Raw genomic sequence first — 13,830 nt, forward strand, 5'->3', positions numbered from 1 at the left:
CGCTCAGCGAGCTCAGCGCTAGCGGGGACGCAGCCTAACACTTAAGCCAGCTGCTTCCAGTACCAGAAATGACATCACAAAGGGGCAACGTGAGAGATCCCTAAACTCCAATATGCTATAAGAAGGTTTAAAGAAACAAACAACAAGGATTTAAAAAAAAAAAAAAATACATTTAGGGTGTAGTCTGCCATTAATGGACAAACCTTTGTGTCAAGAAAAGTTAAGAGTTTTATGACACAGTAATTGTGGTTTTTGTTTGTTTTTTACCCAAATGCAATGTTACTATAGCACCAAAGACAGAGAAAGATGGGCATGGATCCACAGGCCAAAGAATGTGCTATTCACTCGCATCATGCCTCCCAACTCGGACTCGTCGTGAGAAAGTAATATTCTTTTCCAGCACACTTACGCTCTAAAAAGCCAGTTGCTCCTATAGATTTCAACCGTACCACTCTCTTCAAAGTCTGGAAGACACCCTACATACTGTACATACGTTCTTCTGATAGACGGCAATATCATTGCCATTCTAAAAGACAGCATCATAAGCCAGGAAACAGAGACTTTAATGGGACGATGCCTGACTTCAATGGGTTTAGGCCATTGTCCTTTCCCTTTCAAATGATTTTAGTTACTATAACAACCCTGGCCTGATGTCCAGGACGGTGAGGAAGACTGAAACGGAGAACAAGTTTGCATGCAGAACAGCAGTTAGCCTGTTTTTAACGGCGGTTATTCAGAATAGCTGGTTGGGAATTGTGAATATCACTTATACAACGATGGACAACATGGGAAGGAAGAATAGCAGATATTTGGGGACATTACAGTTGGAAGATGGCATTTTTACAGCTGCTGTACATTTTGACAGCATCCCTGAACAAACAAAGTGAGTTCTGATTTGAAGGTGAAATCCTGTTAAACCCGTCATATGAAAGAATGGCCCAATTGCAATCGCTACTTCCCGAAAAAGTATCCATCTATTTACCAATAACCCGCTTTATTATTTAACGATTGCAGCTACATCGGAAACATGGACTTTGATGGCAGATAAGAACCACTTGGTCCTCCTATCTGACCATTTTCGACTTGCTGTTGTGCACCACAACACCGCCGTGAATGTGCACACGCAGGCCCACTCATTTAAAAATCTCAAAGTCGGAAAATGTATAGTGATGTCGAGTACTTCTACACACCTGTTTAGATTAGTGTAACCGCTCTTTACTTCTAGGCCCCAGACTGACACCTGGTGCTGAGGTGGGGACCCGAGTCCTGTATTGCTACTAAACATGCCACACGTGGCCTTCGGTCAGACGGTGGGAAATAAGTACACAGCGTGCGCGTGACAACTGCTTTTATATCATTGTTACCCAGTCTTAAGGACATTGTGATCCTCAGCAATGGATCATTATACTCATCATACAGCATACATATATTATAATACTTAACGCCGCGCGGGTGTGTGTCAGTTAGAAGAAGGCCGCCCATTCCTGGGTATATGGACCTATATGATGGTGCCGGCACACTGTGGGAGCTCTTAATGTACAAACATGTAGCAGGCCTGTACTTCACAAAGGCGCTTCGATACCACTGTTAACTGCAGCTGCTGAGTGTCCCCTCCGGCGGCGATCGGCACTGTGCGCTCTCCGGTGCGGATCTGCTGGGCCTTGCTGCACCAGGTAATGCTCTCCCTCCAGTGGATCTCTGCTCTCTCTCTCTCAGCGGGACTAAGGCTGCGTCCATAGACGGACAGGCAGCGCTGAGCCGTGCGGACGCTCTGCGCTGAGCCCCTGCATCCTCAATGAGAATGCCTTGAGAGGGGGCTCATGCGAGCGTCCGCAGGCGTGCTGAGGCTTTGGAATTTTCAGCCGACAGCCAAGCTGTTTTTCAGCGCGCTGTCGGCTGAAAACATCCAATTAGCCTGAAGAAGCGTCAACGTCACGGCGCCGTGACATCGGCGCCGTGACGTTGGCGTCAGTGCGTCGTGGGCGATTGGCCCAGCGACGTCACTGCCCCGCCTCCAACCACCTCCCTCCCCGACTCCCTTCGCGCACGCTGGCTCGCCTGCAAGTCCATGGAATTGCGCTGACTTCAGCAGGCGAGCCTCAGCGTCAGCGCGCCTCCGCTCTGCTGAAGCCTCTATGGCCCCGGCCTAAGACTGACCCCGGGTCACACTTTATCAAGCCTGAACGCATTCAGGCTTGTGCAACTCTCTGAGACAGGGGCTGCTCTCCACCGGGTCTATCCAGCTCTGGTCTCCTCGTGCTCTCCGTGTCTCTCCCTGCAGTTCCTGTTTCACTCCCCTCTGAACCTTTGCCCTCATTGGCCTTCATGCCATGTGTCCCTATTTCAGCAGCAGGGGCTTCTGGAAGTTGTAGTTCTGTTGCCTACTTTGCTGTTATTGGCTAATTCCCAGCAGCCCACACCAGAGAGGAACATAGTCAGAGGGTAGCATGCATACCTAGTTGTATTACACACACACACACACACACACACAATGTCCCAACCAGGTAAGAACGAAAATAAGATGTTATATAAGACTTGTTAGGTAGGTTAGTACCTTAGTCCAGTATGTACCTTTTAGATCAACACAATGTTTTCGCTCAGGAAAAAAGGGATTTCATCATTAGTAGCATTTTATTCATCTTAACAGATAAATATTTAACAGTCAATGAGGAACATTTTTTTACAACTGTGCGGCATGGCTATGGGGACAAGATTCACCCCCAGTCATGCTAACCTGTTTTTAGGATTGTGGGAAGGCGCACACATTTGGAGTAAATATTGTTTCCCGTTGGGTAATATACTATGGAAAAGGGTAAATAGATATTATTTTCACTTGGAAAGGGGACCATCATATACTAGATCAGTTTTATGACCTCTTTCAAATGACAACACCATGGGTCTGTCCTGCACATCCCAGATGAAATGCAGCCATTGTGAGGATTTGCCATTCCGGCGTTTCTGTCCCCTGAACCCTCACCTGTCCGTCAGGTTCCAGACGCACTCAGAGAGGGCATCCCAGCGGCGATGCGCAGGGCGCGGGTTTCGTCCGTCTCTGCGGTCCCCATGTCCAGGGTACACTCTTCCCCCAGCGGCAAGGATGCGCGACGCAGGCGCGGAACGCATTCTGTCCAGCGTTCTGTGGTCTCTGCCCCCGCTCTGACGGAGGTACGCGGCACAGTGGTTGCACACGTTCCTTCCCTCTTGTCTCGTGTCTCGTCTGCGCCCTGGCACTAACGCGGGTGCCATGGCGCGCGACTGGGTCGCCAGCGTGATGCACGGGTTATGCGCCCACTAGAGGTACCACCCCCACTCCTAATTGTTCTCTGGACCTGGGTACTTGAGCCCTTCCCTGCTGCCCAATTGCTTTTCATACTTCTGGTATCCTCTGGCCATTTTGAACTCCAATGTCCAGCAGACTTTGTAATACATTGCAGTACATTAATAAAGTATGCAAAGTAAGTACAGACAGCACACACTAAGAAAGTCTGTGTAGCAATGACGGGTGCAGACGGGAACAGAGAGGACCCTCGTTCCTCTCAAATAATCAATAGGACATTAATGTTCCCAGCACACCAAGGAAAAATAAGCTAATAAAAGGATCAGCCAAAAATCTAATTTAATTATACATGTACGATGCATATAAGGTCAAACAGCAACCAAGGGAAAACATGTATATAGGGGGACAGGGACAAAGACGGGATGGGGAAGGGAAGAGAGGGAAGGAGAGGAAGAGAACAACACGGGGAATAAAAAGTGCAGGGCAAGGGGGGCAACGTAACGTTTCACGGTACAGACCCCTTCTTCTGGCCCGTTCCCAGGTAGACCGAAGTCACCTGGTACCTCCCTTACCCTGTGACTAGGTCCCTGGAATACACAGTGACACTCTGACACTAGATCTCAAAGCTAAATGAAACAGTGTGCAGCCAGGTCTCCCCAGCCGGGACGAGCACCCCCCTCACCTGGTTGGCGATCGCGGATGCCGCCGAGTCCAATGGCGGCTCCACCCGGCGATCGCAGAGGTGAGGGCGGTCAGGTCCCGGCTCGGGGGTTGCCAAGGCCGCACGCGCGTCACAGGGATCCCGGCGCTCCCGGAGCCGGGCAGCGAGGGCGCCGCCATTGCCCCTTAGCTCGCGCATGCGCAGTGGTCACGCAAGTGCAGGAAGTACCTCAGAGGCAGGGATGACTCGCGCGAGAGTAGGGAAGGTAGTGAGAGAGTCACGGCAGCACCAGATAGCTTGCGCAAGCGCAGGGCAGGAGAAAGGAAGCCCGCAAAGCTGTAGCCTATTAGGGGAGGCTCTAGGCTGGGACTACGAGTCCCATGAGCCTCTGCGCGCCCCACGTGATGCCAGGGAGCCAATAGGGCTTAGGATCTCCAGGAAGGCAAGTGGATACAATTCGCACGCTGAGCCCACGCTAGTCAGTCAGAGCCAGGAGCAGCCCAGGGAAGGAGGTAGGGTACAGGAGTCAGGGACTGCCTGTACTAGGCCAGCACCCCCAGGGCCCGAGATAGCTCTGAGTACCCCATTAGAGTGAGTGTTGCCAGGGACAGCCCTAGGTTAGGGACCCTGTCACTTAAGTTATGCAGTTGGAGCCAGGAAGCTGTGAGGGAAGGAAGGGTACGGGGAGCGAGTGCAGCTCCTGCACCCAGATAGGTACCCACACCCCAGGTAGGCCCCAACTCCCCACCAGATTAGTGGGTAATTGAATAGGGACGGCCCAAGATAGGGACGCTGCCCTTAGTGTTAGTGTGCTGTCTGGCCAGGGTCACGGCTGTCAGTGCCGTGAGGTCTGACAGGCAGGCACAGTGTTGCGCAGCACGTTGGCTGCACGCATCCAGTGGGTCACAGCTTGTTGCTGCAGGCGCTGGGATCAGTTAAGTAATAGTCAGGACTGGGAAGAGTTAGGGGAGTGGGGCAGGTTATTAACCCCTGTAGGCCCCTAGGAGTTTCCCCCTAAGCCATCAAGGTTGCTGTGCTGTAGGGACGGCCTATAGTACAGTATTGTCCATATAGTTATAGGAGTCAGTTAGGGACTCAGCGGGCGCTGCCTCCGTGCAGTGAGGTGGGCGCAGTTCATCGTTGCGGCTGCAGCAGTCCTCCGGGTGGGATCGTCCTGGAGGTGGTTCCGGTGTCTTCGGTCGCCGGATCCTTTGCGAAGCCAGTTGGAGATCCGAGCACGGGAGTGCTCGGACAGGTACTATGAAGTCAACAAGTACACCAACGGGCCCTTAGTTTAATAGTGACTGCGCAGTCGCCCACGTTCTCTCCAAGAGTATGGGACATTGGGTGGGGATTCTCGGGACACTGGGTGGGATCACCTGGTGTTGGGGAAGCGTCCTGTGCGACGCAGTAAGTGTCTCCTCTAGAGAGGGACACAGGTTATTATGATATTGCCGTGATATGTTGTCTTGCATGTTAGTAAAGTCACTAGTTATTAGACATCACTGTGCATTGGTTATTTGTATGTGTCCTGCGAGGAACCACTCCCCCTATGGTGGGAGCCATTGCAGGTGGAGGCGCTGCACCGAGTAAATGGTTACTCATAGTATCGTAATTGCCCCAGGTTCCCCGTGGCGGAAGCTCAGCCCTCCTGTGAGCCAACAGGTAACGCACCACACACCTGGTAACACTATATGTTTCTCCGCACCCACAGTATAATCTGCGATTGGGTGGGGGAATACCCGTTACAAGTGGAATACCAAAGGTATAAAAAACTACTGCTGGTTCTCCGAGCAAAATACAGGTAAACTGGGAAGCACAAATCTCATGTAGGAGTGCCTGTAAACACAGTGACGGCTAAGGAGTATAACTGGCAAATTATGGTGCTAAAAGGTTAATGACCCACTGAAGTAGAAGTATTGCCGGGACAATGTGCCTACGTGTATCCGAGAATCAGGCATGATTCCCAGGTACATTTATAGGGGAACCGACAACTCTGGACCCCAACCTACTAGGCACATTCTGACAGCAATTCCTCCGCAAACCCCCCCTTGAAACTCATACAATAGCAATCCCTGCTCGCTGGCATGCCCAGAAAGGGAAAAACACAACAAATACTTTTTTATTACATACAGCATGTGGAAACAGTACACTGTTACGGGGCCCAAGAGCGAACACTCTAGGACCCTTAAACACGGATCATGGGTAACCAAAACGGGCTTAACCTTTATTTGAGAGCCTGGTTACCCCTTACCATCACAGGAGCTACGAGATCAATTTATAGAGCGCCACTATAATTTAGACTGCATTAAAAAGGCGATGTTAAAAGCTGGAGAACTAGACAGATCATTATTTTGGGTAATGGTAAGAAAACTCCTTCAAAAGTACATCAGGTATCCAAAAAAAGGAAGCAATAGTTTTATTACTAGATTTATTAGAGCAGCATCAATCATTAGTAATATTTTTTCCAAACATTGGAATATCCTCAAATCAGATTCAGTGTTAGGGCCCTTTCTTTGAGTGACCGAAAGTTATCTTTAAGAAGGATCGAAATGTAGAGACACTTAACACCCACTGTGCAGCACAAAACGGTTCCTTGTGGCTAGCAGCACAATCCCCATGAAGTTTGAAGTGTGGAGCTATCAGAAGCATCACCTGTAAACATCTTCACATAGAAGATAGGAATCCATTTCTAGCTACAGTACCTCTACTGGTGAGACTTTTCAAATTAAGCAATGTATTCATTGCAACACAACATTTGTAGTATATTTTAACACCTGTCCTTTTAAGACACAATATGTCGGAGAACCTAGAGATCGTTAAAAACACGTTTTTGGAGTACAAATGTAATAGTATGAGTGGCTCCGTGAAGCTAGGTCTCTCCAAACACTTTGCAGAGGTGCACAATAAAGATATCTCAGGACTGAACATGAGAGGGATTGAGGGAATACAACACAAGGGTGGATATAGGCTACTTGTTTTAAGACAACGAGAAACTTATTGGATCCATAGATTAGATACTTTACAACTGAAGGGTCTTAAATAATGATACGGACTTGTCAGCTTTTATAAGTATAGATGTATTTCTTCCTTTTAATTCTATTACTATATATTTTATTGCTGTTTGTATTTCTCCCAACTCCCCACCCCATTTTGCACATCGAGCTTCTATACCACCCCCGACATTCAGTTTTATTTATGTGCTTTCATTCCAGCTTGTTCCACGCGTGTCTTTATTCAATCATTTTAATGCTCATTCACCTGTGTGATATCTTGAGTCTTAGGAATATTTATATTTATTCTGTTTATTTTTTTTATTACGAAGATCAGGTACATGTTATTAAGTCACAATTTTTATTTAGTTATCTCTTTTTCATTATTCTGCTTTTAAACATGTACTGAAGTTGCTGTATGTATTTGTATCAGTGATCCTTCTAGGATGGATTGAAGTGTTTTATAATGTCAACATTTATTTCGATTGGTTAAGAGACTTCAGGGTTTTTTTTTTAAACAGCCCCAGCATCTGCATCTTTAATTTTTTGACTAAGTGGCTGCGAAACGCGTAGGACTTCTTCTGGCACGAACAAGCACCCCTATCGGATACAGAAGGACACCACAGAATGATAACTAGGAGATGCAGTGGAGCACTAGCAGCAAGTAATCAGAACCCCAGATCCCGGGGAGTGGTCTCAGGTTCTAAGTTCTGAGTGCTCTCATCTTTGTGTATGTTAAGTGCATCACACATCCAGGCTTGCAAGTGCATTTTTATTGCCTTTTTAATATATTTATCAAATTTATTTTTATAACATTAAAGCATATTTTCACTTTGGAGGTCTTTTGTGTTTCTTTGTTATATACAGGCATACCCCGGTTTAAGGACACTCACTTTAAGTACACTCGCGAGTAAGTACATATCGCCCAATAGGCAAACGGGAGCTCGCTCATGCGCCTGTCATCACGTCCTGAACAGCAATACCGGCTCCCTACCTGTACAGAAGCTGTGCGCAAGCGGGGAGACTACAGAGCCTATTACACATGTGTTATTTACATCAGTTATGCAAGTATATGACGATTGCAGTACAGTACATGCATCGATAAGTGGGGAGAAGGTAGTGCTTCACTTTAAGTACATTTTCGCTTTACATACATGCGTACGTTAATGCGGGGTATGCCTGTATGCATACTATATACAGTTCAGCCTGAACCCACTTACAGATCAAAAATAGTCTCTGTCAGTCACATTTGGATAGAACATTTGTCCTTTTATCCTGTATGAACCACTGGAAACTGAATGAATTTAAATACACTTGGTTCACTTCAAATTTGCTGCTGAAACCTATTTGTTTATAGCTATGTTTTTCAACCAGGGTTCCCAGGACATCCCTAAAGGGTTGCCTGCAATTTTCTGGTCATTTGAAATTTGTATCAAATATGGAAGAATTTCATCTGATTTGCTATTTGAGATGGTTTGGGGTTCCTCAGAATTTCACATAGGGTTCCTTAATCAAAAAAAAGCTGCGTGTGGGTGTGCTGATCACGCACATGTTAAGTGAAACTTCTTTGTATTTTGTCACTGTTTTGTCACAGAAATTGTAATTGTGATGGTGATGATTTTAATTCATCAAAACACAATGTCAGTGCCAAAACGCAAAGACATTTGACTTAGAATGCGTGTTTTAGCTATTTGCACTTCTATATTTATAGTAACTGAGTTCCTTGTGTGTCAGTCAGTCAGTGTGTGTGAGTCAGTGTGTGTGAGTCAGTCAGTGTGTGTCAGTGTGTGTGTGTGTGTGAGTCAGTGTGTGTGTGTGTGTGTCAGACCGTGTATGTGTGTGTCAGTCTGTGTGTGTGTGTGTGTGTGTCAGTCTGTGTGTGTGTGTGTGTGTCAGCCAGTGTATGTGTGTGTGTGTCAGACAGTGTATGTGTGGTGTCAGTCTGTGTGTGTGTCAGCCAGTGTGTGTGTGTGTGTGTGTGTCAGACAGTGTGTCTCTGTGTGTGTTATTCTCAGTGTCTTGCCACCCTATCTCCTGAGTCCCCCCCCCCCCTGCAGCAGCCCCCCTCACTCTCTCCCCAGGCGGAGCTGTGTCCTGCTGCTGGTGCCAGCCCCCCTCACTCTCTCCCCAGGCGGAGCTGTGTCCTGCTGCTGGTGCCAGCCCTCCGGCGAAAGTACGGGGACACCGACGCGGCTCACGGGGGGAGGGGTGTACTCGGCGGTAAACTGGGGGGGGGGGGAAGAGGGTGTACTTGGCGGCTCGATGAGGGGGGGGGCGAGGGTGTGCTCGGCGGCTCACGGGGGGGGAAGAGAGGGTGTACTCGGTGGCTCACTATGGGGGGGGCGAGGGTGTGCTCGGAGGCTCATGGGGGGGTTGCTCGGCGGATCAGAGGGGGGGGTGTTGCTCAGCGGATCAGAGGGGGTTGCGCGTGCTCGGCGGCTAACTGGGAGGGGATGAGAGGGTGTACTCGGCGGCTCACAGGGGGGGGTTGCTCGGCGGATAACGGTGGGGTTGTGCGTGTTTGGCGTCTCACTGGGAGGGGGTGGGTGAAGATGTGCTCGGCAGCGGTGTTTGGCGGCTCACGGGGGTGTGTGGCGGCTCACGGGGGTGGTGTGTGTGTTTTCCTCCTGCTGCTGGAAGCCGGCAAGGTTCAGTGGCAGTGAATGTTGCCGACGGCCTCTTCTGCCAGCAGTGACGTCACTTCCGTCACCACTGACTTCCGTCCCCATCAACTCCATTCGCTGCCACTGAATTGTGCGCATGTGGTAGGTGCCACTAAAGAAGTTTCACTTCAACAAGGTTGGAAACCACTTGACTAGAGAGTCTACAACACCATGTTAAATCAATGGACATCGGACACCAAGAAATCCTAATCATTATTACCATTTCATCTTGAGCGCTCATGTTGCACACGAGGTTTATTAATGAACAATACACCGCTGGTAACAATGGCAATAATGTATTGACTGTGTCGAAGTCCCGCTGCTTATGAAAGGCTTCACCGTCTCGGGTGCCCCCCGTGACCCTGCTCTTGCTGAAATGAGAATGCTTCGGCTTGTTCTGATCCGGTCTCTCTTTGCACCTGGCCCGTGAGTTATTGAACAGCCCCCTGCCTGCTTTAATGGAAAGTTCCCAGCTGTGTGTTAACAGTCTGTCTAAGTCAATGTCACATTGAATAAATTAGCCCCGTTAAAAATAATCTGCTGCACCCTCTTGGTTCCCTTAGTGGAGCTTAATTAAACTGCAATTAAAACTATAATTCCAGCGATTTTAAACTTGCACGTTTGAGGCGATAGGCAGGCACCCTGCTGGGATTCACAGATTTAGGCCACAGCAGGAGTGGCCAGCTCCAGGCATCAAGGCCACCAACAGGTCAGGTTTTCAGGATATCCCAGCTTCAGCACAGGTGGCTCAATCAGTCCCAGCCTCAGCACTGAATGAGCCCCCTGTGCTGAAGCAGGGATATCCTGACCTGTTGGTGGCCCTTGAGGACCGGAGTTGGTCACCCTTGCTCTAGAATTCAGCTACATTGCCTTTTGATCACAGCTAAATGTGAAACATATATACACACACACACACACACACACACACACACACACACACACACACACACACACACACACACACACACACACACACACACACACACACACACACACACACACACACACACACACACACACACACACACACACACAATATTTATTGTATTTTGTTAATACACAGAGGTCACGTTCTATATTACGATTGTTATTCTTTAATTATAACAAGGATTGCCTTTTAAGAAAAGAGCGTACTGTACATGGGCAAACAGGATGTGATAAAAGTATTGAGAAGAGGCTGTGCTTTGCAATGCCGGCTCCCCGGGGATAGCCAGCCCCCCACTTTCTACCACTGGCCACGTTTCACAGCCTAACCCCAACATGAAGTGTAGCTTTGGCTATGGAATACCATCTTAACGCACAGTGATCTCGTTGAAAAAAGAAATGATATGGACATGGACAGGACCGTACGTTTCGTATGAAAGTTTCCCAGATGAAGGTTAGAACGACGAAGACAGTAATGGCCGTGCTAACTGCAGAATGGGACACTCGCCATGATCCGCCAGCGTTCGGGGGCAGAGGGACCCTCCGCCGCTCCACGGTTCACCAAGATCAGTTCATTTAGCGGTGCGGGTAGGGGGTAATGGATAGGGGTTTTAGGGTAAGGGGTTAGGTTTTTAGGGTATGGGATTACGGTAAGGGGTTACATTTTGTAGGGTAGGGGATTAGGGTAAAGGTTTTAGGGTAAGGCGTTAAACTTTTTTTGGGTAGGGGTTACATTTTTTAGGGTAGGGAGCTTACAGTAGGTAGGGGGTTATAGGGTAAGGGGTTACATTTTTTAGGGTAGGGGACTTACAGAAGGTAGGGTTATAGGGTAAGGGATTACATTTTTTAGGGTAAGGGGATCAGGTTAGGGGGTAAGATGGTCCGTGGTTCACAGCAACTTCAGCAGCCAACGCATGGATGTCTAAAAAAACTTTATTGATCGCTAGCAGCAAACATCAGGCAACCACTCTAACATGTTTCGTCCAGGCTATGGACTTTTTCAAAGAGTGCTGATAGTGTATGGCAGCCAAATAGATATAGGGAGTGGTGAGTGTATGCCACCAATAGAAACAGGGAACGTATTTAAACCTCACCTGTGGTAGATTAATCATTAAAGTGGATCAGGTTAGGGGGTTACATTTAATAAGGGAAGGCGATTAGGGTAAAAGTTTAGGTTAAAAGTTTAAGATAAGGGGTTATAGGGTAAGGGGTTACATTTTTTAGGGTAGGTAATTAGGGTAAGGGGTTTTACGGTAGAGGGGTACACTTTTTAGGGGAGTTTTAAAGTAAGGTGTTAATTTTTTAGCGTATGGGTTTAAGGTAAGGGGTTACATTTCTCAGGGTAGGGGGATTAGGGTAAAGGGGATAAGCATTTTAGGTAGGGAATTAGGGTAAGGGGATATATTTCTTAAAGTAGGGGATTAGGGTAAAGAGTTTTAGGGTAAGGGGATATAAGCTTTTTAGGGAGGGAATTAGGGTAAGGGGTGTTGGGGTAAGGGGTGTTGGGGTAAGGGGTGTTGGGGTAAGGGGTGTTGGGGTAAGGGGTGTTGGGGTAAGGGGTGTTGGGGTAAGGGGTGTTGGGGTAAGGGGTGTTGGGGTAAGGGGTGTTGGGGTAAGGGGTGTTGGGGTAAGGGGTGTTGGGGTAAAAGGGTTAAGGTTTTAACCTTGGCAGCGATGCGGCTGGAGGAGAGATGTCCCTTTGGCGAGGTACAGTAAGTGGCGGCTAAATACTGGCGGAGATTCTTTCACGGCAGAATGGCCTAGACCGTACTAACTGCGTATAAAACATACATAGCTTACATGAATGTACAGTAACTGCGCATAAAACATACATGTAAGCTATGTACAGTAACTGAGTATAAAACATACTGTACACAGCTTACATGTATGTACAGTAACTGCATATAAAACATTCATAGCTTACATGTACAGTAACTGCGTATAAAACATACATGTACAGTAACTGCGTATAAAACATTCATAGCTTACATGTACAGTAACTGCGTATAAAACATACATGTACAGTAACTGCGTATAAAACATACATGTACAGTAACTGCGTATAAAACATTCATAGCTTACATGTACAGTAACTGCGTATAAAACATACATGTACAGTAACTGCGTATAAAACATTCATAGCTTACATGTACAGTAACTGCGTATAAAACATACATGTACAGTAACTGCGTATAAAACATTCATAGCTTACATGTACAGTAACTGCGTATAAAACATACATAGCTTACATGTACAGTAACTGCGTATAAAACATACATAGCTAACATGTACAGTAACTGCGTATAAAACATACACAGCATACGTGTATGTACAGTAAGTGCGGGTTTTCATGCACAACGAGCACTAACATGGTATACGTTATGACGATATAGCATTTTGTACCTCAGTTACAAAAAGGGTGCGGGGATCAATCATATCCAGGAAGTGTCGGAACCGGCCATAGAACGTGTTCTGAAAGAGAAGAGCGTGGTGTTAGTGCACGCGTGGGCACAGCCAGTACACAGCTTTCCCCACATATACAATTATTTATATTGTTCCTATTGCTCTTTGGTGATTCTTAGTTTGTTTTCCTTCTTCATAGACTTTTCCCTTTAATCTATTTGTTGAATACATTTATTTAGCATTTTAAATACCATTCATCATTTTACGCACATGGGTTTTTTTTGGTTTGTTTTTTTAACACATTTTGATACACAGAAATGCAGAGTGGAAAATTTGGAGGCGGTAAATTTCCCCGGGGTTCCGCGACCCTGCCCCGGGGTTCCGCGACCCTGCCCCGGGGTTCCGCGGCCCTGCCCCGGGGTTCCGCGGCCTTGCCCCAGGGTTCCGCGACCCTGCCCCGGGGTTCCGCGACCCTGCCCCGGGGTTCCGCGGCCCTGCCCCGGGGTTCCGCGGCCCTGCCCCGGGGTTCCGCGGCCCTGCCCCGGGGTTCCGCGGCCTTGCCCCGGGGTTCCGCGACCCTGCCCCGGGGTTCCGCGGCCTTGCCCCGGGGTTCCACGAACCTGCCCCGGGGTTCCGCGGCCCTGCCCCGGGGTTCCGCGGCCCTGCCCCGGGGTTCCATGAGAGGATCAAAAGGGGCCGCGGGATTTCCCTGATCTCCTAGGGCAGTTGCTAGGGGGCTGGGCAGTTTCCTGCACCGCAATTGGCTGCTGCTGGACAATGCAGCCAATCAGGAGCCTGGGGGTGTGGCCAAGCAGAGGAGGAAGCAGTGTATTTGTTCTATCCTGTCCTGTAATGTGTGTGTGTCTCCTGTGTCTGTCTGTCTCTGACCTCTCTGTCTCCTGTGTCTGT

General features: G+C 48.3%; 1 protein-coding gene across 2 annotated transcripts in view; it reads right to left on the reverse strand.

Annotated features, from left to right (window-relative positions):
• Positions 1-13,830, reverse strand: part of SFXN5 (sideroflexin 5) — a 492,741-nt gene that overhangs the window by 427,112 nt on the left and 51,799 nt on the right. For both annotated transcript variants that reach the window (XM_075573333.1, XM_075573323.1), the window contains exon 2: positions 12,922-12,990. In XM_075573333.1, the coding sequence (XP_075429448.1) occupies positions 12,922-12,990 (69 nt within the window). The remainder of the gene's footprint in view (positions 1-12,921; positions 12,991-13,830) is intronic.

The sequence above is a fragment of the Ascaphus truei genome, chromosome 1 (assembly GCF_040206685.1).
Source record: "Ascaphus truei isolate aAscTru1 chromosome 1, aAscTru1.hap1, whole genome shotgun sequence".
NCBI classification, from domain to species: domain Eukaryota; kingdom Metazoa; phylum Chordata; class Amphibia; order Anura; family Ascaphidae; genus Ascaphus; species Ascaphus truei.